Source organism: Choristoneura fumiferana, chromosome 27 (assembly GCF_025370935.1).
Source record: "Choristoneura fumiferana chromosome 27, NRCan_CFum_1, whole genome shotgun sequence".
Classification (NCBI taxonomy): Eukaryota; Metazoa; Arthropoda; class Insecta; order Lepidoptera; family Tortricidae; genus Choristoneura; species Choristoneura fumiferana.
In genome coordinates this window covers 1,008,985-1,036,575 of record NC_133498.1, presented here as the reverse complement: position 1 = coordinate 1,036,575, position 27,591 = coordinate 1,008,985, and the positions used below count along the sequence as shown (strand labels likewise).

At 37.6% G+C, this 27,591-nt stretch overlaps 1 protein-coding gene across 4 annotated transcripts; it reads left to right on the top strand.

Annotated features, from left to right (window-relative positions):
• The first annotated feature begins 4,864 nt into the window (after window positions 1-4,864).
• LOC141443393 (uncharacterized) lies at window positions 4,865-26,833 on the top strand. Of its 4 annotated transcripts, none has more exons than XM_074108640.1 (5): window positions 4,865-5,145; window positions 10,679-10,839; window positions 18,379-18,469; window positions 22,086-22,118; window positions 24,607-26,833. In XM_074108640.1, the coding sequence occupies exons 1-5, from the start codon at window positions 4,911-4,913 to the stop codon at window positions 24,612-24,614; spliced, it is 528 nt and encodes a 175-aa protein (XP_073964741.1). In that variant the 5' UTR covers window positions 4,865-4,910; the 3' UTR covers window positions 24,615-26,833. The 4 variants fall into 4 exon arrangements, with proteins under 4 accessions (XP_073964741.1, XP_073964739.1, XP_073964742.1 ...); XM_074108638.1 differs by having other exon boundaries at window positions 22,086-22,380; XM_074108641.1 differs by lacking the exon at window positions 22,086-22,118.
• Window positions 26,834-27,591: the final 758 nt, after the last annotated feature.

The following is a 27,591-nucleotide window of genomic DNA, read 5'->3' as shown; positions in this document are numbered from 1 at the left end:
TTTTTAATGCGAGCTTTTTTGCTGACTGTACTTTTTGTTGCTTGTACTTGCATAGTCATTCAAACTACATTTCCATACCAACTTCCAAGTCGATTCCATTAACCGTTGAGGAGTTCCGTCCTACGGAGACGATCCTGGCCAGACGACCAGATTTTCACTACCAGATTAATATATTGGCACCGACTTACACAAGTATTTATGCGAAAGGGTATAGCCGGGTTAGCGTAGTCTAACAGGTCTAACTTATTTTTCGAGTTTTGGACAGTTATGCTCATGTACTACCGAAGGTAGGTATATGTGTCGTGCAGACGTAGCTGTCTAGCACGTGTGATCCTAGAATGGCAAAGTACCCGTTTTTGTATAAGTAAAATCAAAAATTCAATAACTAACTAACTAATTTGGCTCAGGGACCCAAAGAGGGTCTTGGCCTCCGAAACGAGAGCATGCCATCTGTCCCGATCGTGCGCAGCCTCTTGCCCACTGTCCTCCCAGCGGTACCTGGGTCGCCCGACCGGGCGGCAACCAGTCGGTCGTCCCACGTACGCTCTCTTGGCAGCCCGATCCTCTCCCATTCGTAGTAGGTGGCCGAACCAGCGAAGTCTGAGTGATTTTGTTACGCCGATGATGTTGGGTTCCGCCACCAGCTCCTGGATCTCTATGTTTTTACGGAGCCTCCACGTGCCGTCGTCTCTCCTCACAGGTCCCAGGATCTTACGCAAGACCTTCCTTTTCGCTACAAGGAGTTGATGTCCTGAGTGTTAGTGTCCAGGCAAAAATTCAATGGACCTCTAAATTTGTAATGACTCTAAATGACCATGAAAAGTCCGTATCAATTTAAGGCTATAGGAGGCGCAATATACCAATTTTATTGTAGTAACTAAAGGGCGGACGATGGATGCAATATGGTGACGAAAGCATAAGATGGACAAGATTATTATTAAACTTCGATTAATATTTTTGTGTAAAAATTCATAGAAATTTGAGTGACGGTGATAATCTTCCTAATAATGGTGAAGTATCACTTTACAAATACGTACCACTTACATACATCTGTAGATGTAAAGAGGTAATTTTCCCCTACATAAGTGGATAGTGAACTATAAAAGGAATGCACTGAAAATATGTAATATAGAAAAAAAATACGATTGTTTACTAAAGCAATAAAATTAAATATGTAATACTTATAGAAAAAAATGCGATTGTTTACTACAAGAATAAAATTATTCAACTATTTTTCAACCATGTTCTCTTTTTTAAACCAATGAGAGCTATCGTTTTTTGTCTCACTAGATGGCGCACTGTTGCGTGAGGTTTTTAAGTGTGGCTTTTAGAGTCTGTTATTACGGGCGTTAAAACAATGTTTAGATTAAAATCATATTTAATACACCTTAAAACCGTACCATAAAAATATCCAGCAACCACAGTGTTGCTTAGTCCCGTTTTGTTCGGAAAAAAAGGGAGGACAAAAGTTTCCGAAAGACAAAACTGTCCCAAAACACAGACATTCATTGCCCCGTAACGCATAATTGCCATAATTAATTTCAGGTAATGCAAAATATTTATTCTAATTATAAATAAACCCGCGTAGCTCACCCAAAAACTATGAGATTTGACATTTCGGAGACCTCACGCTACACTAGCGCCTCTAGCGGCGAATTCATTCGCGATAGCCCTCATTGTAATCATATCCATATTACGTATATTGTTCGACATGATTTTGACGTAAATTGCATCCGTCGTCCGCCCACTGTTACTACTCTTGAAACAGAGAAAGTCTAGATCGTTAAGTTGTTCAATTAAAGTATCTTAATCACTACGCTGACTAGTTTGCAGGTGGTAGGACCTTGTGCAAGGTCCGCCCGTTTGCTACCACCATCGTGCTCGCTAATCCTGCCGTGAAGCAGCAGTGCTTGCACTGTTATTTCGGCGTGGAGAGTAAGACAGCCGGTGAAATTACTGGCACTTGAGGTATCCCATCTTGGGCCTCTAGGTTGGCAACGCATCTGCAATACCCCGGTGGTGATCTCATTCCATCAGGAGACCCAGCTGCTCGTTTGCCTTCCAGTCGAATAAAAAAAAACATCCTCGCACATCTCTGATGGAAACGGAGGCTATTCTTATTAGAAACGGCTACACTAGCACAGTCCATACAAACAGCTGAGCTCTCAAGCCGTTAAGTAGGTACGCTACAATATTATAATATAACATTGCAATTTCTATAGAAAGGGAAAATCCAAAATGGCGAATTGAAAATCGAAAGTTAGAAAGCATTGTGGCTTATTTGACCAGCGGGCATAAAAATTAAATATGAATTAGAATTCGTTGTAGAATAAATTATTTACTTACACGCTTTTTTTATATAGAGTTGTCACTTATTTCTCTTTTTTTAATGACTGCGCCTATGCCTAGCACGTTTCGTAACCAACCGTTGCCGTCACGTGCCGTGTATGCGCTTGACATACCGTTCCTGACACGATCCTATTACTGTCATGACATGATACGATGTAGTGGGTAGAGAAATTAAGTATTAACTCGGCCTTTGAACCGGTATTTTTTTGTGTGTGTGTGTGTGTTTTTGTATGTTACGAGGAAATACTTTTACCAATTGAAAATTTGAATTTAATTCTTACACAAAGGGTCCACATCCTGAAAGGACTTATTATACGTGCGTCTAACGTGCGTACTACCCTAGTTAGTATTGAGTTCTGGGCGTAGATGAATCGTTGAAAGGAAACTTTGAAGAGAGGAGTGTAACGAGTGCGGCGAGTGGGCGCACAGAGCCCAACCAGCAGGTGATAGGACCTTGTGCAAAGTCCGCCCGGATTGCTACCACCATCTTACTGGCACTTGAGGTATCCCATCTTAGGCCTCTAGGTTGGCAAAGCATCTGCAATACCCCTGGTGTTGCAGATGTTTGTGGGCGGTGGTGATCTCTTACCATCAGGAGACCAACTTGCTCGTTTGCCATCCAGTCGATTAAAAATAAAAACCTGCGCTAGCTATCATCGTCATCCTCATCATATCAGCCATAGGACGTCTACTGTTGGATATAGGCCTCCCCCATAGACCTCCAGTTGCCTCGGTTGGAAGCGGCTTGCGTCCACCGTGAACCCGCGGTTTCAACCAGAGCCTCTAACGTTTCTAACGCTAACAGATTAAAGACAGATTATCGATTTTTCATACTAAAACTGTTCGCAACAGACATTGGGCCAAGCCTTAAGGCCGCCATTGAGGGGAATAATAATAATACAAAACCGGCCAAGAGCGTGTCGGACATGCCCATGATTGGATTCCGTAGCCATTACGAAAAAATCAAGTAATATTTTTCGTATTTCGTATTGTGTACGGAATCTTCGAAGTTTATAGGTAAGTATATTTTATACCTTAGCCTGCCCACTCTTAAACTACTAACAATTCTCAAGCAATCTTGGCCGTTGTAATTTTCCTTGTAAATTTTAGATATTTACTATCATCCCATATTTTTTCAAATTTTTCCACCCAACAGTTTAAATTTTAGAAGGGGGAAGGGGGGGCCGATCGATTTTCATAAAAATTTGCACAACAAAACACATGGTTTTAAAAGATCTATCCAACGATATACCACACAATAGGGTCAGTCAAGGAAAAAAAACACCCCAATATTAATTTACGTCTGTGAATTTTTTTTTTACTTTTTTTTATTCTACCACTTTGTCGGCGTGACTGATATGTATATCCATGCCACATTACAGCTTTCTAGTACTAACGGTCTCTGAGCTTAGCCGCGGACAGACAGATAGACAGACAGACAGACGGATAATACCTATAATAAATTAAAGCACAATATAAGTATACTGAAGTCATTGGTTATACAGCACTTTTGCTTATTGGGAAATTTAGAATGTAATTTGACGAAAAATTCAGAGGTGCGACACCTGGTTTGAACCCACGATCCTCTGCTTGGTTAGCCATAGGCCAAAATCATTATGATACTAACGGTTTCCAAATAACATAGTCTGTATCAAATTTCAAAAGAATCCAATCTCTAGAAACGGTATACGACATACAGGGTTTGACCTATACAAACAAACAGCAACTTGATTAAAAGCTGGTAAAAAATTCAAAGGTATTATAGCATATTGCAGTTTAGATGAAATTCGGTATACATAGTCCCGGGGAAGGATATAAGATTGTTTTTAGCCCAGAAAATTGCATAACTCCTGCGGGATAGCGATAAACTAATTCTACGCAGACAGAGTCGCGGGCAACTGGCTAGTAATGCCATAAAATCTGTATGTGTAGTAGGTACTGATACAAAAATACAGCTAAAATAAAAATGTTGTCTATTTGAAAGTATTTTAGACCTGCGAGTATCTATTTGTTACCGTTCTCTATTTCGAATACACAACTTTTCTCCTCAGCGACACATTTCTTGGCAATGGTGGTTTGCGAAAGCCTTGGTTGTAAAAGAGCTTTCTGCGACCTATTTACCTACGGAATAAACGTTTTTTTTTACCGATTCTTTTATCACTTCACTCAAAATTACCTACCATTCGAATATATTTTTATTATTTAATTTAAAATTCGTGTGGAGTAGCAGAAAACTACAGCAATATTAAATTCAACAGTTAGAAAATATTAAGCTGTAGTTAAGTAGAATTACATTGATTTTTAAATTGTTTTTTTAAAGAGTCGGTCTAGCGACAATTTCCAACCGCCGGACATCCGCCATAGGCAGTTAACCTGCTAACTCTACCAAAAAGCGTAATTCAAATTTGGAAACGCATGTGCGAAACCGGTGCCCCCTCTCATAGACAAAAACCTGAAACGCCTCTACTATAATAAAGTATACAAAGTGCGCGGTAACTGGCAGTTACAATTTTGAGGCCGCGACTCCCGAACGCGTTCTCAAAGAAAAAAACTTTCAAAAAATGCGTTCGGTCGCCTTTTTCTTTTTAATCGTCGTTTGTGTGGCTGAAAAAAATGACGGCATGCTGCCAGCGTTAGAAGAAAAATTAGAAAATAAATTCACGGAGTATGCGGGTGGTGTTTCAAAATGGCTAGAAAGTTTCAACGACGAGCATTTAGGGAATACTGAACTGGGAAGGTTCCTGCACTACAATGAGATCAAAACGCAACTGGAGACGACTAAAGATTCTGGAAATCGTGAGTACTTTCAGTGGTAGTGGTTTTTTGTGTTTTAAGTGAAAATTTACGATTTGGTCTGACATTGCGGCAGATCGGGAGTTGAGGGTCAAAGGACGCCTTTGCCCAGCAGCAATAGGAGTTATCAGACTAGTAAAAAAAAGAGTGTAGCTCCAACTGTTTGGCTATAAAACTTGTGTGACAAACGGACTGACGGACAGACTCGGCGGGAAACGAAAATCGAAAATTGAGGTTCGTGTCGTTCCGTCTCTCTGACGCTTATACTATTTAATACGAGAGTAAGAGGGACGGTACTATACGAACTTCGATTTTCGAATTTCGGAGAAGGCCCTCTGTTTTGACGCTTCGGGTACAGAGAACTTTAAATAGCGAAAATGTGTGTATACTTCAGTGAAAACGTTTGTCAACTACAATTTAAAAAAAAATAGCAACGATGTTCAGTTGAGCTAACCCAACCAACTTTTTAAGTGTTCCGGATAAAATAAAAATAAACTTTGCACAAAAAGCCGTGGTCTCTCAAGCCGAGGATCGAGGGTTCAAACCCGCGAGCTCCATCTCGAGTTTTTCCAAGTCGATATGCGAAACCACGAGCTTTCCGGTAGGAAAACATCGTGAAATCTGCACGAACTGTGAAGCAATTTAATGGTGTGTGTGAAGTTCCCAATCCGCACTGGGCCCGCGTGGGAACTACGGCCCAAGCCCTCTCATTCTGAGAGACATGTCTACCTCAGCAGTGGGACGTATATACATAGCGTGTTTCTTATTCTAGTTTTTCCTCGTTTAACTATTGCTCGTGAATTAACAAGATTTCATTTTTTAACCCCTGTAAATTAATACAGAAATCGAAAGAGTTTTGCCTCCTGAACATGGGAAAATATTTATTATAATTTATTTCTCCATATTTACAAAAATACAACAAAAATATCTGAATTTGCCAAAACTACCACATAGCTATCTGCTGCCCAGCAGCCGCCATAATATTGACAACGTCTACGTCAGATTTACGTGATCTTCTTTTTTAAATAGAGACTAGACAAAAGTAATGGATCTGTTGTGTGGTAGTTTTGGAGTTATGCCCTTTTAGGATAAGTACATCTTAAAAAAATTTTGAAATAAATTAATTAATAATCGAAGCGAAAATTTAAAATTATCAGCGTCTTTCTCTTTCCAAACAGAATACAGAGAACGAATCAAATTATAGTCTTAGAAATATGAGATCTTGTCAATTATTTTGACTTTGACCTTTTGATTGCACAGGCCTGAGTATTATGAATTAAGTATTAATTTCATAAATTCAGAAGAAAGAAAAATATTTATGTAAGTACAACAGTAAAAATACAAACACAGGCTAAAAAAAACAACATGAAAATACACAGATACTTTCAACTCGTAATCGGGTCAATCCACTTTTTTACCGACGCTAATCTGTCCGCGACATTTTTCAAACAATTGCAGATTTTTGTAAGTAAACATAGTTTTTTCTGTAATTTAATAGATGGTGTACATGAATACATGCCATCCTACGTAAGTTCAACCTGTTAAACCGTGAAATATCTTGTTGGAAGTACGATTTTTTGGTAACGCCAGAGACAATTTTGGTAACGCAGGAGACGCCCAGTGTCGGTAAAATAGTTGATTGGCCCAACCACGTATTTCTTGGAAAAAAACTTTTGAGACTGACTGACGGATAACAGTGACCCTATATGGGTTCCTTTTTGACGACTGAACTACGATACCTTAAAAAGGTTATTCATCCAAAGTATTTCCTATAAAACCTTTTGCGATAAGCAACAAATAGGTACTTACTAATGTATTTTATTGCATTCACGCTCATTCAGCATTTTTGCAAAAATAGAGTAAGACGTTGGATTTGGATGGATGTTGGATTTTTTTGTTTCCTACCCAGTCTGTGGTTTGACCGCGAAATAATTCGCAAATGACCGCTGCATAACCTCAAATCTTTTGTCAAGGTTTTTGGCAACCCGCATAAGATGTTTTTCTTTGAAATCTTCCGTTAGCTTATTACCGACATAGCCCGAAGAATTGCGAAACTGAAGTGGCAGTGGGCGGGGCACATTGCTCGCAGGACTGATGGCCGATGGGGTCAGAAGGTTCTCGAATGGCGTCCGCGGACCGGGAGACGAGCTGTCGGTGGGCCTTCAACAAGATGGAGCGACGACCTGGTTAAGATCGCGAGATCGCGGTGGATGCGGAAAGCACAAGACCGGTCTGAGTGGAGAGCCTTGGGGGAGGCCTATATCCAGCAGTGGAGCAGCAGTTGGTACGCTAGTAGATATTTTTTGCTGAAATTTAGACTCTAACTGGGTTTTTAGGTTTCAAATTACATTGGGGGGGGCATAATAAATTCGAAGAAAATTGGACTCTAATAACGTAAGCATAAGGTACAGATTACTTTGGGGGCGTGGCCTGGACGGATCCGTTTCAATTTTCTTCGGATTTATTATGCCCCCCCCCCCCCAATGTAATTTGAAACCTAAAAAACCCAATTGGAGTATAAATTTCACCAAAATAAATTTCAGCAAAAAATACCTATACCTTACTATCGTACCAAAGGTTTAAAACATTGAGATCTAGTTTTTTGCTACCATTTTGCGGTCCCCTAGCAACGTTAACATACCAAAATGCAAAAAGTGGTGCCGGTAACAGGTCTCGGTAAAAAATTGATTCGAAAAAATGCGTACAACGAATAGTAACTGAGTAGTTCTACCAACTCAAATCCTACGACTATAAATCTGAAAGTTAGTACTTTGTGCGTGTGTGTATGTTGCTGTTTCACCATCTCAGCCTATAAACAGTAGGCGCTCGGTAATCCGGCACACATATTTTTTCGCCGATGCCGGATTATCGGATTTGTATGGGAAGTAACCGGGTGACCTACTACAGATCCACAATAAAAGACTATATTATTGGTTAGGTCTTTTTATTTAAAAGTGACGAAGTTGTTTTGTTGATTAACAGAACAGCATTGGGCCGTACAGTAGGCGCTCGGTAATCCGGCGCTCGTTAGTCCGGCACGCTCAGTAGTCCGGCACTCAGCGACTCAAGGTTACCCGCTTGATAGTCGTTGTGTAATTATTTGTTTCGCTACATACATACTAATCAGTAGTGCCGGACTAACGAGCGCCGGATTACCGAGCGCCTACTGTACGGCCCAATGCTGGGCACAGGCCTCCTCTTAGAACGAGAGCGTTTGAGCCGCAGTTTCCACGCGGGCCCAGTGAGGATTGGAAACTTCACACGCACCTTTGAATGCTTCGTAGGTTTGTGCAGGTTTCCTCACGATGTTTTCCTTCAAAGTCAAGGTCAAAGTCAAAGTCAAAATATATTTATTCAATTAAGGCTATAACAAGCACTTATGAATGTCAAAAAAAAACTACCACCGGTTCGGAAAAACCTCTGTTGAGAAGAATCCGGCAAGAAACTCAACGAGGTATATTTTTTTTAAACAGATTTACAGATTTCACCGTAAAGCTCGTGGTAAATTTCGAATGTAATGCCGCACGATTAATTTTGAAAAACTAAGAGGTGCGAGCCGGGATTTGAACCCACGATCCCCTGCTTGAGAGGCGATAGGTCAAACCAATAGGCCACCACGGCTATTGTTGTACTGTTTCACGCTAAATGAATTTGGTTGAAACTTGCCATATAGATAGCTGGACCTCTGGAATAACACATACAATACAATACAATGACTCTTTATTGTACACCAGAAATAGTAAGCGATACAGAAAACATGTACACAGAGAGAAAATTACAATCTCGTGGAAATATCGGGATAAAAAATGTAGCCTATATGTTATTCCAGATGTCCAGCTATTTACATACATGACCATGCACACACATACTCACGAACTTTCGCATCTATAATTATAAGTAGGATAAGATTCTGCTACGAAATGATTATTTTCAAGTACGAGTATTATCGTCATAGTTCCATGAGTCCCATCCGACACCGATATTTCCATTGACCAAGGTAATGGTTCTCAACCGTAGAATCAGTCCAATCGCGAAAATGGCTGCCTAAAGTGTTGCTAGACTTGAAAAAAGTTGCAAAAAGTGCGTAAACTAGACCAGTACATTACTTTATAAGTTTTTGCTCTCTATTATAATACAAAAAGCCTATTCTGCTGAAACTTTTATTGAATAATGACGAGGCATTTTAGATAAATTGCCTACCACTTTTGTAGCTATACTATGACGCACCAGTCGGTGAATTATACAAGCGAAATAAGCAAGCACCTTTTTTACAAGCTTTTATTTAGTTTCACCTGTCCCGTTGTCTGTCTGTCTGTAATCAAATCTTGCAAGTTAAATTTGACCAACTTCCAGTTGAATTGACTTGAAATTTGGAATACTTATGTAAATCGCGTGGCAATTCAATAATCTAGTAGTGACGTCCTGGTAGTCCAGCCAGGGTCGTCTCCGCAGGACGGAACTCTTCAGCGGTTAATGTCATCGACTTAAAATGTGGTATGCAAATGCCTTCTATCAGAATGAGAAGGCTTGGGTGATAGTTGAAAGGGTGTTTAAAATCCAAAAAAGGTGTATAAGGATTATAAGTTAAGTTGAAGTTATTCAGAGGCGGACAAGAGCATGCATTATGTCTCTTTTGTACAAGCCACGCTGTCGTAAAGATATTTATAAAAGAAACGCCTTCAACATGTGCATAATAGTTTTTAATAATTTACCAGATGAATTAAAGGTGTTGTCGGGAGAAATGTTCAAACGCAATTTGACGAAATGGTTACTGGCGAAGTGTTTTTATAGTGTCGAGGACTACTTAAATTATAGGCAATATTATTGACATTGTTTTTGGATATTTACTATTATTATTATTATTTATTTTAATCAAATTATAAAATAACCTAGCTTATTTAATGAAATATTTGTACGCTTGCTTGCAAGCTGAATACAAGGACAACAGTTATAATTATGATAAGACCAATGTATTTTTTACTGTATTCTGACAAATAAAGTTAATTTGAATTTAGTTTCCATAAATCCCCAGTGCGGATTGGGAACCTCTCTCTCTCTCTCTCTCTCTCTCTCACACACACACACACACACACACACACACGCCATAATTTGTAATGTCATTTTGAACATAAATTACGACAAACTTTGGGGTGCTAGCCCAGGCTAGAACAAACGACTTTTTTTTGTTTATTCATTTGAAATGTTGGTATTTATTGTACATAAGTTAATAATTAAAGCGGGATTCGCACTTTACGAGAACAATAATCTGAGTGTAATGCATTGTGGGACTCAACTTGAATAATCCATTATATTATATAGATGCAATGTATTTTATTTTCTTTCCTCTTTCTTTAATTTTAAAAGAGCAACATAACTGAGTGACTGGCTGTCAGATGAACAGAAAATGCACAGCCTAAACCATCGGAGCTGTGAAACAATATATTCCTTGACATGGTTTTTTTAATTCCCATAGGACAGGGAATAGAAATTTATATTTTCGTCAATACGGTTTGCTAAACAACTTCTTCTTTTACAGAAGGTCGTTCCATGAAGAAAATGGGTATGACTATGATGCCCCTCATCTTCCACATTGGAGCCACGTCCACGTGGATGCTCATCACCACAGTCCTGACTGCGAAGTCTCTGGCTGTGGGACTGGCACTGCTGGTCTTCAAGATTGCCGTCAGCTCGGCCAAGGTACGGAGGCTTTTGGGAGTGGGTTGTAAGAGGCAACAAGTAAGAGTAAAATAATTCAGTCGGTGAATAGGATGTATATGTAAACAAGGGTGGATCCAGGGGATGGTCAGGGGGTCATGACCCCCCCCCCCCTTCTGAGCCCTGGGCTCGATGGTCAAGGACAACAGTAGATATTTTTCAAAACTAATTGATTAATTATCTACCTGCATCAAAAGGGAAGAATTTATAATTAAAGTTATTTTACAATAAATAAGTTACAATGTTTTATTCGCGTAAAAACAACTAGAATTTGATCACATTTTTTTAATTTTATATCTATCTAATACCTTTAAACGAGCAATTCTCAATCAATCGAGCAATTATATATTTATACAATCAGAATATCGGAAACGGCTTCAACGATTTCGATGAAATTTGGTATGTGGGGGTTTTCAGGTATGGCAAATCGATCTAGCTTGATCTTGGTCTTTAACAAAATGAAATGTGAAAATGATATTACCAATAAAGGAGTATGAGTATGAGTATCTCTGGGAGAACGCCTATTATCGAGTCTTAGCCCGAGTAAAGCTCAGTCGCCCAGGTACTGAGGTGCTTTATAGGAGATGGTGGCGTGCAGTTGGGAAGGGAGATCCAAGACAGTGCCGGACTCTCACCAGCTGAAAAACCCTGCACGTCCTCAACTCCTTGGAGCTTTACCCTCTGTTTCACCATTGACTAAATATATCTGACGGATAAATGTGATGCCGTCTCTGTTTGTTTTTAACCCCCGACGCAAAAAGAGGGATGTTATAAGTTTGACCGCTATGTGTGTCTGTCTGCGGCACCGTAGCTCTTAAACGGGTGGACCGATTTGAATGCGGTTTTTTATTTATTTGAAATCAGGTATTCTAGCGATGGTTCTTAGACTTGTTTCATCAAAATCGGTTTAGCCGTTTTTGAGGTATTGAACTTTGAAGTGACAAAGTCGGGGGCTTTCCAACTTTTTAGGGTTCCGTACCCAAAGGGTGCTAACGGTACCCTATTACTGAGACTCCGCTGTCTGTCTGTCTGTCTGTCCGTCTGTCATAGGGCTCTATCTCTTGAGCCACTTGAAATTTTCACAGATTATGTATTACAGTGGCCGCTACAACAACAAATACTAAAAATAAAATAAAGTTAAAAATTAAAGGGGTCGTCATACAAGAAACGTGTTTCATTCAGCGGTTTTTGATTGCTAGGCTGCCAAGATGACGGCCGTCAGTTGCTAGGGGCAACGCCCGTGACCCTATGTTGTTTAATGTTTAACTACTTATTAATTTGCGATTTTATGTGTTCTATTTTATAAAACCTTTGATAATTATAATAATTGTCTCTAAGACCGCGGTTTATTTTTTTGTGCAGCATTAAGACTAAATAACAATTTATGATCCACAAACCTTCTACACACACTACACACACTTCAAAAAAGCCAACTTCAATAAAGCACTCACAGCCGCTGTGTTTTATGTTTTTTACACTAAAAAATGTCCGTTATAATTCATACTAAGTAACACTATTTATTTACAAGGTCAAAATTTAAAATCAGGTTAAGATTTATTCACTCATTCATAATAAGTACCTACACGCCGTCGGCCGAATTACCGCGTTCAGCCACTTTTTAGGGTTCCGGAGTTAAAATGGCAAAAACGGAACCCTTATAGTTCCACCGTGTCTGTCTGTCTGTCCGCCCGTCCGCGGCTTTGCTCAAGGACTATCAATGCTAGAAAGCTGTAATTTTACACGGATATATATGAAAAAAGGGGGAAAAAGTACCGCCAGCAGAAAAGCTTGTATTAGATTTTTTTACAAAAAAATATTACTGAACTATTTGTTTTTAAAACATTGTACGGAGGTGCGGAACCCTTCATGCGCGAGTCGCTCGCACTCGCACTTGACCGATTTTTTCTTAGTTAGGTTATGTTCGAATAGACGGAGACGGCATAACATTTATCCGTCAAATAAAATAATCAATGGGTGGTGAAACCCCTTAGAGTACTATTTCGAACCTTAGTATTAGTAACTACTAGATAAACACTAGTCTTCTAAAAGCCTTTGGGATTCATTTTATCTACGATTCAGGTCATATTTGATTCAATATCTATTTCTATGCGTTGTCAGCAATATCATTCGTTCTAATTAACTTTTTTATTCAATTTTCCAAGCTTTGTTAACCTCGAACGACTTTGAACTTGATGAACCACCGTTTTCTTTGGTTAATATACATTTAATTATAATTAGTATTTTTTGCAAATAGGTAAATTATAATATACCACTAATCATATAACGTCACGGTCTGCTGTATTTCACTTGTTTTATTAACCGACTTCAAAAAAAAGGAGAAGGTTATCTATTCGGTTGTATTTTATATGGTTACATATTTGAATATCGAAAGTTAAAATATCTACGGGTAAAATGTCGATGTTCAAAATATCGAAAACTAAAATAACGCAAGTTTATATTGTCGAATGGTTAGATAATCTACGTCCAATATATCGAAAATATATTTATCTACAAAAGTGACATCGAAAGATATAAATATCAAAGTCTAAAATATCGAAGTACACAGTGTCGAATATCCTATGTATGTCTATCACGTGACAGTCTATCTAACTATCACCTAGACGCAATACTAACCTAACCTAACCTATTGAACATGAATTACCAAAAATATTTGGTTCGGTTAGGTTAGAACTGTAACCACAACAACGCACGAGCCGAGCGAGCGAAGCGAGCGTGCCGCAGCAGCGGCCGGCGAGTGCTAAAAATGACTAGATTATGTAAAATAAATGCTAATAAGAGAAAGGACGAATAAATAAAGCAGATTTGTATGTACGATATTTTAATTTTCGACATTCAAATATGTTAACATTTACAACTTAGATATATTGGCTATCGATATTTTTACTCATTCGATATTTTAATCAATCGACATTTCAATCTTAGACATTTTGACCATAGGTATAACAACTTTCGATATTGTGATACAATCGATAATTTAATTTTCAATATTTTGAACATCGACATTTTAACCGTAGGTATTTTAATTTTCGATATTCAAATATGTAACCATTTTATATGTTTGTTACCTCAAAACTCCGTCATTTATGAAACGATTTGAAATTATTTTTTTTGCGTTCGTCTAGGAATCGTTTTTCTCTTAGGATGAACTATTTTATAATAACACGGGAATGACTGAGAATAACTCAAGCGACATAAATATCATAATACTTATGTGACGTTGACGGGATTTATTTTATTTGAATATGGAGATGAAAGTCGCTTATCAAATAGGTCTAATGTTACAGAATAATGTTACAAGGCGATAACAAGCAGATTCGATTCGATAACATCGATAACTGGAATAGTCGATAAAACTTATGTTCAATCCCTTTGATGTTTGATTTTTGCTATGATAAATTCCGCTCCTTGCTTCTACACTATCGATATCCAAATAGAAATAATGTAAGTTTTTTTTAAACGACCTGGTTCGATTCCCGTACTGAGAACAAGTTTTTTTTTAGTGTTTGAATGCAGTTTTTCCTGTTACTAAAATCGATATGGTTCCTAAGAACAAATCTTCGTATGTCTTATAGATTCAGACTTTCCCATACTGGCCGATCTAAATGGGCCACCCTGTATAAGGCTGGGATGAAAAAATGATGCCGTTTGCGTCAAAATTTTTAACGACAGTTTTGAACTTAAGCTAGTTTGATTCCAAAGTAACCCGCAACTTTCTATCCAAATTACCTGTCCCAAAAAACCTACTTAAAATCGAAAGTAAGACCAAAACTCGTTAAAAAAAGTATCTACATTCTAATGTGTTCTAATACACCGTTTAACGGCACCTTTCAGAAACAGGACCCAAAATGTGAATTTGATACGCTTCCTTTGAAACTAGTTCAATGAGATTAATTTCAAAAAACCAGTGACGGAACAATTTTTATCCGAGCGAGGTCCAGCGAAAGGCAAAGGCGTGCGGCCATGCAAACTTTTTACTCAGTTTTTTTAGCCTACTTAAGCTTTTTTACTGGAGTAATAATATGATGTACAATCTGGTGATAGTAGATAATGCATATTGAAGATACATTATGTTGATTTTAATTCGCGGTAGTTAGGTAGAATAAGCATGTTTCTGCTGTAAATTAAAGAAAAAAAAGGCACAAGAATTTGGGATTTAGAAATGAAATTACTTTTGAAACTTTAACAATGTGTTCTGGTTTTTGTGGCTGTTAGCACATGATGGTCTTAGACGAAGTTTAAAGGCTGACCAGGAATATAAAAAATCTGACGCGAGGGTAGCACTTCTATGTTTTATATTGCAACAGACACTTACTATACAATACCTACCAGCCTACCAGTCATATTGACAGCGGTGTCGGTGATCTTATTTAGGAATATTTTCTAATCCCTCAGACTTTTTCTATGAAAAATACTTTTATATGAAACAAATAGTCATCATCATCATCATCATCATCATCCCAGTCAACGTGCCACTGCAGGGTACAAAAATGTTACCAGTGCAAGAAATTAGTTCTATTGGTTTTCCGCAATATGGCGAGGTTTTTTATAATTCTGGTCAGCCTTTACTTTATGCACTAGACCATAAAGTGATTTCTTGCCGCCTAGATCCAGCATAAGTACGAAGTTTACGAGCATGAGAAGTGAAGAATATATAATTAAAAATAAGATACATTTAAATTACAATATAAAATAAAGAATAAGTACATTAAAAAAAATGTGACGTAGGTATGGGGTCCTGTTCAAGATACAGCCCTGTGACAGACGGACAGACAGCGGAATCTCAGTAACAGGGTCTCATTGCAACCTACCGATACGAGACCCTAAAAACTACTATTGTATGCCAAACGAAACCCGTTATTAATATTATAATAAATAAACTGTAGATAGAACTTTTTTGGACGATTGAATTAAATCACTGTTTCATTATTGCTACCTACTTTCGTACTCGTACATTAGAAATCAATCAACTTATAATTTAATGCTCAAAAGTCATTAATATGATTTAAAACAGTTTTTTAAGTATCCAAATAAGATACTAATTATTCATATCGAACAATAAATGCTGTACCAATTTTATAGAGACGTAAAGGCTTGTTATAGATTCTTCCGGTTTTTTAAGATGGAACTGTAAAAACACATAAAAATGTATGTACTGAGATAGATAACTTACGACCCCTTACGAGGTTCTATGGGGGTCACAATACCCTTTAGACCCTAAAGTTTAGGTCTGGTTACATAATATGTTTAAACATTAGGTCATAATTCCCGCTTGGAAGCTACAGCGCAAGCGCTGGTATTGTGAGATGATGCCTGTGTTCTGCAGTGGGACGTACCATCAGCCAAATAAGTGGTCCATCAATTTTTAAACAAGTTTCTATCGAATAAACATGTCGCTAAAGTTCAACTTTCAAGTTGACAGACACGTCTATTGGCATTATTGTTTTGTGACATGCAAACGATTATCAACTTTAGGGTGGTACACCATATATTTGGCTGATGGTACACATATATAGGCCGATTCTTTGGGAATATCGGGATAAAAAGTACCCTATGTGCTATTAGAAAGATGTGCGGGCCCAGTGAGTATTAGAAAGAGAGGAACGCCACAAGCAAGATTGGGAAGATGATCTAATAAAATTATCAGGAAAGGACTGGAAACTAAAAGCTAAAGAAAGAGAGCAATGGAAAATTCCCAACCCTTTTTACCTGCCTATTTATAATTCCATCTATGTTTGTAATGTGATATGCAATAAATGAATGAAATGAAATGAAATGAATTCTGGAGGAGACCTTCGCCCTTATCTAAGAGGGGTTCTTGCATGATTAGTTTTATTTTATATTTTAATTGAAAGTTAGTAAAGGTAAAGTTATGTTACTTATTAAATTTCAAACAGTTAATAGAATTGATATCAAACGTATTGTAAAAATATTTAAATATGCAGGAAATAAAAGGCGTTTTTCTTTCATTTTTTATTTTGTGCTATTCCAGACGTCCAGCTATCTAAATAACAAATTGCATCCAAATTTATCCAGTAGTTTTACCGCGAAGGTGTAAGGAACGTAGACATTACACGACATGTCGAATGATTGTGTGTCTTTTCAAACTAATGGCCATAAAACTCGTCTGTGCCAGACGATACCAGACATGAAAAATTTTATAACAAAAAATTGAACCGACTACAAAAAACGGGCAAGTGCGAGTCGTACTCGCGCACCGAGGGTACCGTATGATTTATGACGTATTAAATAAAAACTACTTACTAGATCTCGTTCTAAGCAATTTTCGGTGGAAGTTTGCATAGTAATGTACATCATATATTTTTTTTAGTTTTATCATTCTCTTATTTTAGAAGTTACAGGGGGGGGACACACATTTTACCACTTTGGAAGTGTCTCTCGCGCAAACTATTCAGTTTAGAAAAAAATATATATTAGAAACGTCAATATTATTTTTGAAGAATTATCCATAGATATCCCACACGTATGGGTTTAATGAAAAAAAAATTACACACAGACAGACATGACGAATCCATAAGGGTTCCGTTTTTTGCCATTTGGCTACGGAACCCTAAAAACCATTATTTTCATTAATTTTCTACCAGTCGGAAGTCGCTGGCACAGCACGAGCCAGCAGGAGTGGACCTATAGTTTCTACCTATTTACTACCTACATACTATATATTGGGCTTCAATCACTCCTGCTGGCTTCGTGCTGAGGCACCGACTTCGGACTGGTAGACAATTATTTTCATGGTATTTTGTAGTCGGTTAATTTTTTTGTTATATTTTTTTTACGTGCTTTTAGTGTAAATAATCAAAGATACAATAGTTTAATGTCAACTGCTCGTCACCATTTACGAAAGATTGCTTTTTCCGATGCAGAGACGTTCATTATTGAGAAGTCCCGGTGCTTCACCACCCGTTCCATTTCACCATTATGCACATGTTATAAGTTGCTTAGAAACTGTGTTAAAGTAATTGAAATTCCACCCATGAAGTACTTGTTATTGAGTAGTAGCTCCGTCGGTCAAATGTGGTCTTCATCATGATTTCAAGAGACCAAAAGATGATTGCCATCAAGAACAAATGCACGACTATACAAAATATATTCCAATTACCATAGGTCCCTACAATATTTGAAGAAATCCCTCGATTTCCTTAGGATCCAATCATTAGATCCTGATTTGGTGCTTATGGGACGTAACTGAAGGCATTCTTAGACGAACAAAAAAATTGTAATTGGTTCATAAATGACGGAGTTCTGAGGTAACAAACATAAAAAAGAGAAAATACAAGCTAATTGATGACCTCCTCCTTTTTTGAGGTCGGTTACGCTAAAAAACTATAAAATTCGTCTCCAGCCTAAAGGCGTCCTCTTAAAGGGGTTCCGCGACCCCTTAAAGGGGCTCCTCCACCCCCCTGGGGGTCGTGACCTACTTATTACATTATTAACCAGTGATTCATGTATATTTTGTAATGTAATTATTATCTTCTGTTGCAGCTGGCAGCCTTCTTCACCCATCTAAAGGCGAAGCAGAGCGACCACCACCACGACTGGGCGTCAGCCTGGACACCCCATTACGAACACCATGGTACGTAGCATACTGTAATACCATCTCTTATCAGCACAAAAACATTTTTCATCACACTTGCTCGTAAACAGTGTCGTAACATGCAGGCTACCTTGGTTGCAACCCCCCAAATAAACCCTCGACCTTAATGTGCTTGTCATGAAACCCGTGGTCGGTAAATGAGTCATTGCGCGTACAAATTTTCTTGTCATGAAGCCCAAGGTCGGTAAATGAGTCAGGGCCCGTACTGATGGTGCTGCGCGCGCTGCTGCAGGACCACACGCACACGCGGCTCAGGCGCATGCTGCGGGGGGGGGGGTCTGCCAAGAGCGCAGCCTAAGGTATCGCCAATATTTGGAAGAATTATATTTTTTCTTTTACAAATATAAAATTTTACTCGCAAATGTGATGAAAAACATTGTATGTCGCACGGGCGGTACTAGAATTACGAACATCGACTCATTAAAGCCCTCAGTCTTGGACTTCGGGCTTCTAATAGACTCTCGTTCGTAATTCCTTATTTACCGCCCTTAAGACACAATGTACTATTGTAACCCCGACGAAATAAGGGGGGTGTTACCAGTTTGACGCTCATGTCTGTGGCATCGTAGCTCTCCAACGGATGGACCGATTTCGATGCAATTTTTTTACGTGAAAGCGAGTTTTTTGTGGTGGTGCTTTGTTATGGTTCAATAAATCGGTTCAGCCGTTTTGAGATATTGAACTTTGAAATGTCAGGGTTTTCAACTTTTCTATGTTTGTAAGCACAGTATATGGTTATAGGTTATTTTAGAAGCTTTTATTTTATTTCCGGAATTATAATCCTTTTCAAGTAGCTTGGGTACGGTGACATTTGCTTTTTTTCCATTCCACGCTATATATTGTTTCAGGCCAATCTTTGTCTTGCGTCTTGGGTTGGCTGAGAGCTCGTATAATAACTTCCATATTTAGAGCTACTATAGAGCTAGTATACTAGCATGTGCATTCGAGGCACCCGTCACAAACGGAAGCCAGCAGCGAAGCTGTTTGGCTTTGATGATGGTGCTGCCCTACCACACTCCGGTCTCCGACTGACAGACAGACTTGACCATTTTTTCTTAGTTAATCAATTTATTAGTCTTCCATTTTTATTTGTTATTACTTTCTAATGTATCTTTCTATGTATAGTTTATAGAATATGTGTAAATAAATTATATTTTACCAAGATGTTACAGGCCAATACTTTATATTTTTTACTGTTATTATTTTTGATATCAAAGTGCCAAAAAAGACCGCACGGTTTGCGAGATCCCGAATAGAGAAGCAAAAAACACTTGCTACGCGGGCGAAGCCGCAGCCAAAAACTAGCTAAAAATATAAATTATCACTAATAAAATCGATTACATACCCTTAGCATATTTAATCGAAAATCGCAAAAAATCGATTCGAATTTATATTGTCACAACCCTTTAATTGCTCAATGACATGTGTCACCCTACCCAAGCTATTTGAAAAAGATTTTTAGTAAGTTAAATCTTTGTACTTAGGTAAATTTTAATACACTTCCAGTGGTCGGATGGAATTGAAATTTGGTATACATATCGTATATCGTAATCACCACTTTGTAAAATCTCATATCTCAAATCAATACGTCAACAAAATTTAGGTACCCTTGAAATAGTCATAAGTTCACTCAGAAAAATTAACGATTATGAGATATAAGCTTTTTCAAAAGTAGTGCCGATTATTTATATACTTGGGTTGTATGACAATGCACGTACAGTCAACAAAAGTTGCAGTCAGCAAAAGCTTGTATTCAAAATTAAATTTTTATCGAAAACTTATCCACATTTTGCAACTCGTCCAGGCTTTACCTGTTTAAAAAAGTTATCACTATTCGTAAATAATATGAAATAATTTATATTTTTGTATAAATATTTGCGTGTTATACCGTAAACTGCTTCAACTTTGCCCTCTGACCCCAACATTGCCTGAGTTGATTTTGAGTCGATAACTTAGGACTCTTATAGTTTTTAAACTTTTATCTACACGGGAATTATTATTACGAGGAGACAAAAGTTTAAAAACCTAAAGGGTGCTAAGTTATCGACTCTAAATCGAATCAGGCAATGTTGGGGCCAGAGGGCAAAATTGAAGCAGCTTACGGTACCTTTTTTAATATTTTTTGTACATATTGGACGCATAAAGAGCTTACATTTAATGTTACTTACATCACTTTAAAGCTATTCACACGAGGTTTGTGGGAACCACAACACGATATTGTCACATAACATTATTTTTACTACACGAATTACATATACATAAACAACGTCATTAAATCAATTCATTTCATAGAAACAGTGGTCAGTGTACAAAAATACATCTTAGGTACATAATTTATTACCATTCACTCGACTTTTATTACTAAATTTTTATTGAGTTTATTTTTGTTTATAACAATAAGCAATAAAACACAATACATTAAACTTTTAAAAATATGACTATGTACAAAAAATAGCTAGCCTAACCTATAAATAAAAAATCCCTCCTAGGTCACCGTCGCTGTTCATTGTGCCCAGAAGGCCTTGCAAGGCACAATGAAGTGCCTTGTGCAAGGTCCGCCCGGATTGCTACCACCATCTTGCTCGCTAATCCTGCCGTGAAACAGCAGTGCTTGCACTGTTGTGTTTCGGCGTGGAGAGTAAGACAGCCGGTGAAATTACTGGCACTTGAGGTATCCCATCTTAGGCCTCTAGGTTGGCAACGCATCTGCAATACCCCTGGTGTTGCAGATGTTTATGGGCGGTGGTGACTGGTGATCTCTTACCATCAGGAGACCCACTTGCTCGTTTGCCATCCAGTCGAATAAAAAAAAAAAAAAGAAGGCTGGCAGCATTCCCGCGTTGTATCGCAAGGCTAATCCTTTGCCCAAAATAGCTGCCAGCCCTCTGGTCACCTGAAACATCAATGAGGCGCGCGGATATCTCTTTCGCGATATCGCGTGCGCCTGGTCCCTAAATTTTTGATATTTTTTGGAATTGAACAATTCAACACAGTAATAAATATTTTGCAACATCAAATCTTATTTTACACACTAGTAATTATTTACCAGGTCCATTATTCGATTTTCTACTAACAAAATCTTATTAAATTTTCAAAAAATATATTAAACTTGTTCCATCGACAGCTCATTCGCCCCATGAGAGGGTGTATCGGGGGCATGTACCTCAAAAACGGCTAGACGATTTCCTACCAAATACTGACAGCCCCTTGTCGTACCGTTACAGACCATAGAAGTTTCTCGAGCATTGGTAAGCATCTTTAATAAAAAATAAGATTTTGTTAGTCTAAAGGCTGTCCAATTTGGAAAAACCTAACTTTGAAAATGTCGTACTATAGATACTTATTACCACACTAACTTCTCAACGTCACACTAAGTACTCACTAACACACTAAATACCTACTCACTGTCACAATTATTCTAAAACCGTGATCAAATGCTATTTAAATTCTAATTTTACAATTAAAATTAACGGAGCACCCTGAGCTTAAAAAATCAAACGGCATCTTTTTTTTTTCAAAAAAATGCCGCACTAACATCTGAATTCGGACAGCCGCTTCAGAACTTTTTTTAAAAATGGCGTCTCTTCTTTTCCAGATCACCATTTAGAACACCACCCAGACCACCATGGTACGATATCCCACGCCCCAGAATGGACACCCAACGACATACCACACCATTTTCACGACTTCAAAAACGATTTTCACGATTTCAAACCTGAATTCAACTTCAAACCACACGAATTTCACGAATACAAAACCATACCTACACATGATATACACGGATCACACGACCTTCACGGTTTCAACGACGGTTTTCGTAATGATTTTAATCATTTTGAAGGTGCAAAGAAAAAAATTGACACAAAAGTAGGGTAGTTTTTTTAATTATGGTACGTATGGGTTTAGATTTGCGCTGCACTGGATGTCGGAAACACTGTATGTATTTTTGACAAGCTTTATACACTTTAACTAATATATTTGTATAATTGTTTATTTGCTTCAAATATTGCAAGTCAGTTTTGACTTTCATTAGTAAAATTGACTTTTAGAATATTGGTTTGTATAGAGGTGAAATGGCAACGCAATAACAGAATACCAGCAGTACCTGTAATTTTTTTATTAGAGTTTTTTTTTTGCTTTTTTAATGTTTAGAATATGAATGCTTTTGGAACGCAATATAACTAATAAAAACATTTCGAATATGTTAAAATAATTACGTACATTGCCAAAAATTTAGTAAGTACTTATTAAAAAAAAATTTTTTTAGTAGATACTCTAAATTAACTTCTAAGCCACATCACACGCTATCTGTCAAACAACACTACGCACAGCACACTTTCTTTGCACACTGCACTTTAATACACTATTTGTGTAATTTGTTTTTCTTGTACGATACTTAAATTTACTTTGGGAAATTAGTCAAAATAGCATGACTTAGAAATTGAGATCTTGCCTATTATATTTTTTTTGTATTTTTTAAAATTGGGTATGTTCAAGAAAAATAAAATAATAAGTAATTTTACGTAACTGCACAAATAAAATGTACAGAAAAATATATTTGTAGCAAAACATACGAATGCGAACTAGCTTTTTTTAGAATTGCCAACTATTTTACCCATCGCTTTATTAATAAGTTTTATTTTTTAGATTATACTACTACTGCTGCTTCACTACTATCAGTTAAATTCCTTTTATTTTATGTGAAAGATCTCTGATCAATAAGGAATATGCAAGCATTTTTAGGGTTCCGTTTCCGTAGTATTAGGGGGTTGCTAAAACGATTTTTCGATTCAGTGATTTGTTTGCAAAATATTCAACTTTAAAGTGCAAGTGGTGTCCATGGGCGACGGTGATCGCACTCCATCAGGTGACCCGTCTGCTCGTTTACCCCCTCATATATAAAAAAAACATTAAAATCAGTAGTAAGTATATCAAACTTACAAGGAAAACTATAACGATTAAGTTTTCTTGAAAATTATTAGTAATTTAAGAGTAAATAGCAGTCTAAGGTATAAAATATACCTAAACTTCGAATATTCCGTACGAAATACGAAAACCTTGGAAAAATATTACTTAATTTTTTCGTAATGGCTACGGAACCCTATTTTGGGCGTGTCCGACACTCTCTTGGCCGGTTTTTTTGTATGTATGTTCAAATAATATATAGGGAGATTTGAGGAAGATTTTTAAAATATCACGAAGATAGCGGACGTTTTAAATTATCAATTACCTAAGTAGACAGAAAGATCCAACATGGACTACCTAGGACGTGACGTCATATGCCAGGACGACCATAGAAAGTCCAAATTTCATTTATCTAGAAAGAGATGAAACGCAAATTTCATTCGCTGATAACTTCCTTATTTCTCAACATATTTTGATGATTTTCGCGTCATTCGTTTTATTTTTCAGTTTTGCATCACATTAAATTATTTGAGAGAAAATTTGTGTTTCACGCATATTCCATATTCAATCAAATAAACGGGGAAGGTATTACATAAGTACCTAGATATCTGTAACATAAAATATCAGGAACCATCGTAGTGAGGCTAATTGATGTTTTAAACTACTGGAAGAACATTGTTTTTCACGACACTGCTCGAAAATGTGGCCATAGATAGCCTAAATCCAGTACCCAAAACTGCCTATATATACCTATGTACATTTAGGGGCTGTTTCACCGTCCATTTATTAGCGTTAACCGACGGTTAAATGTGATGCCGTCTCCGTCTATTCGAACAAAACAAATATAGCCGGCATCACACCTAACCGCCAGTTAACACTAATCAATGGATGGTGAAACAGCCCCTTAACAGCCGACTCATTAATGGCTCGAAAAAAACACGACAACAATGTGACACATTACGAAAACAGGTCGTATCAATATATGTAATTCATAATACGATACGACTTTTTAGAATATAATTTCTGAATTTTATTCCTGGTGTGCTGAGCTGGCGTGCTGGCGCGCGGGAGGGTTGACTCGTATTATCGAAGTTCAAACTAAATTGTTCATCTATTGCTTACTTTCGTGCCTCTACAACAATGTACTATATTTGTTAATTAAATAAGTGCGAACTGTTTAATTTATTAAAAAAAAAACTTTTTTTTTTCAGAACACTAAATAAGCTGTTACCGGAACCAAGATCGACGATCATTAAAAAAAAGCCTGATTAGAAAAATAAAAGAAATAATACTTTTAAAATTTATTGATAATAATAATCGTGGCCTACAGTTATTACACTGGCCCTATTTTTAACTTTTATTAAGTAACCTTTTAACAACCAGTATTTATTTTTATATACATAATTAATCCTAACAATAAAAAAGTTCGTGAGTATGTGTGACATGTTGGTATGAAGATAGCTGGACGTCTGGAAGAGTAGCGAAGCGTAGGGGAGGGCGTTCCGCCCCTGGCGGCAATTTTGGGGGGGCGGCAAAGTTCCATAATAAAAAATACTGAATAATATATCTCACAGTTTTGTCGCACCTACGATCCGGACCGATTTGAATGAGCACGAATTTTTCTATTACTTATATTGTGACGAAATCGGGGAATCCCCTTTCAACAATAATGACATCTTAGTTTTTTAAGACCCAAACAAGAGGGCGGCAAATCTTTCTTCCGCCCCGGGTGGCTGACACCCACGCTACGCCACTGTTCTGGAATACAAAGCTTACTTTTATGCCGATGTTCCCACGGGATCCATGTAAAATCCAAATTATTAACCGCCGAGTTTAGACGTATGAAATTTTGCAAGAATATCTTGACAAAATGTGAATGTGTGTGAGATCCCTTCAGGGATAAGTTCGCCTTTGTACTTAGAACTTTTTTGTAACATTTTTGTATTTCCTTTTTGTACAACAAAGAGTACACAAACAACAAACAAATTAGATGAAATACCATATACGGGACTTATCACGCTATTTTTACACACGTAATATTTACCTCGACGTTTCGGCAACGTTACAGTTGCCGTGGTCACGAGTAGACTGAAGTGTGGGGTGTCAAGTCTGCCTAGCAGCGCGAGTTCTTCGAACTACCCGCACTTGATCACTAATAGTGCCGGCACTCGTATCACGAACTACCCGCACTTGGTCACTTTTATTAGTCACCCTATCACACCGACACACAACACTAACAACGTCCGATCGTCCCTCCGAACATTCATCCCGACGCCGACACTTATTAATAACAGGATTCCACGAAGATGAAAGCTTATACCCATCGTCCCGGTTGAAATTCTTATGCTTTTTTTATTTCAACTGCTTCACGTACCATTCTTGAGTAAAAAGGACGTTCCGTGGACAGAATATATATTATATGGTATATGGTATCGTATATGGTATTTTGACTATGAGTGAAAATCACGAAAGTTTAAATCGTTAAATTGGATGAAGTTCACGGTGTAATTTTTGGTAATTCCCTTGGAACTCTAAATCCCGGAATTTCAATTTGACTACCAAACCTAATGGTATAAGGGACTTGTACGGTCAGCATCAAAAGTTCGTAACGCCGTGCAAAAGTGACAAATGTTTAATGCGACAGAGTAAAAAAAATATTCGCTACTTTTGATGCCGACTGTAAAAAACTGGTCAATCCACTTTTTAGTGTAGTTGTTGCCATGGCAACATCTCCTGAGTCACCTATTAACGCGTTCACTGCCACTTGACTTCCACAGGTGCCACCGACGCACAGGTGCGTTCAAAATGTATGAATAATTATGACAGCGGCACTGGGCAAAGTTGGGGAAACGCATATGTGCGTCGGTGGCAGTGAATACGTTAAAGTACTCGCATGATTTTATGGGGTACTAATCCACTAAAAGTTAGGAGTTCAATTCCTTCATGGCCCATCTCCTAAGTATTAGTCCTAAGTATAGTATTAATTGCAAAAACAAAATCTAACAAAGTGTATCATGTCTCCTGAGTTACGGACACAACAATAACACTAAGAAGTTGTGACCCAAATACTTAGTTAAGGTTAATTTGTTAGGTTTTTCTAATCGGTTAATCTATCAGTTTAATGATAAAAGTGACTCACTAGGTTCTTTTGAACCAAAGCTTTCGTTAACATTCGATAAAAGTGCTTTACATTTAATATAAAATATTTATTAAGCACGGGCAAGTCAATAATAGTACACCACTTGTCCCATGGGACAACTGGGATGTAATCATCCCAGTAGTCCCATGATGGAACTACTCAATGGGACTAGTGGGACAGACGGAAAATATGAAAAGTATTTTTGCTGATTGTAAATTGTTTTATTTATTAACAGAACTGACTATTTGTTAAAATATTTAATTAGTATATAAACTTCAATCTGTGTATTTAAATCAATTATTTCTTCAACATAAAATATTTTTTTGGATTTGATTCTATTTAAGTGACATTAGCAGTAGCCGTGGTGGCCTAGTGGTTTGACCTATCGCCTTTCCAGCTCAAGGTCGTGGGTTCGAACCCCGGCTTGCACCTCTGAGTTTTTCGAAATTCATGTGTGGAATTACATTTGAAATTTACCACGAGCTTTGCGTTGAAGAAAACATCGTGAGGAAACCTGCACAAACCTGCGAAGCGATTCAATGGTGCGTGCGAAGTTCCCAATGCGCACTGGGCCCGCGTGGGAACTATGGCCCAAGCCCTCTTGTTCTGAGAGGAGGCCTGTGCCCAGCAGTGGGACGTATATAGGCTGGGATGATGAAGCGACATTATTCTTTTAATTTTTTAAGTGTTTATTGATACCATTTATTAATGTTGGTCTTCTAGTCTATAATATCACTGTTATAAAGTATAATTCTATTGTAGTCAATTTAACCCTTTACCAGGCCCCATAGAACTAGCGTGTCTTCATACGTACTTTATTTACTGTTACAACCGTATTTAACGCCTTGTAAAAAATGTATTTACGAAAGTCGGAGATGTTCCTTTAAACCAGAAATAAAAATGTGGGTTACGGTTATCCCATCGCCTGTCTAAGTAATTAACTGTCATACTCGATTTTGTCTTATTATATTCTTGATCAGGCGATGGGGATATATTCCTCCCACATCTTATTATTCAGGGAAAGTCTTTAAAAGGAGATTTTACAGCTAGGTACATG

What these genes read in the sequence shown, in the direction of transcription:
- LOC141443393 (XM_074108638.1), top strand. Translation starts at nt 4,911, where the DNA reads ATGCGTTCGGTCGCCTTTTTCTTTTTAATCGTCGTTTGTGTGGCTGAA. An exon ending in GACTAAAGATTCTGGAAATC is followed by an intron (nt 5,146 to 10,678) that starts GTGAGTACTTTC and finishes CTTCTTTTACAG; the next exon opens with AAGGTCGTTCCATGAAGAAA. An exon ending in ACCCCATTACGAACACCATG is followed by an intron (nt 18,470 to 22,085) that starts GTACGTAGCATA and finishes CTTCTTTTCCAG; the next exon opens with ATCACCATTTAGAACACCAC.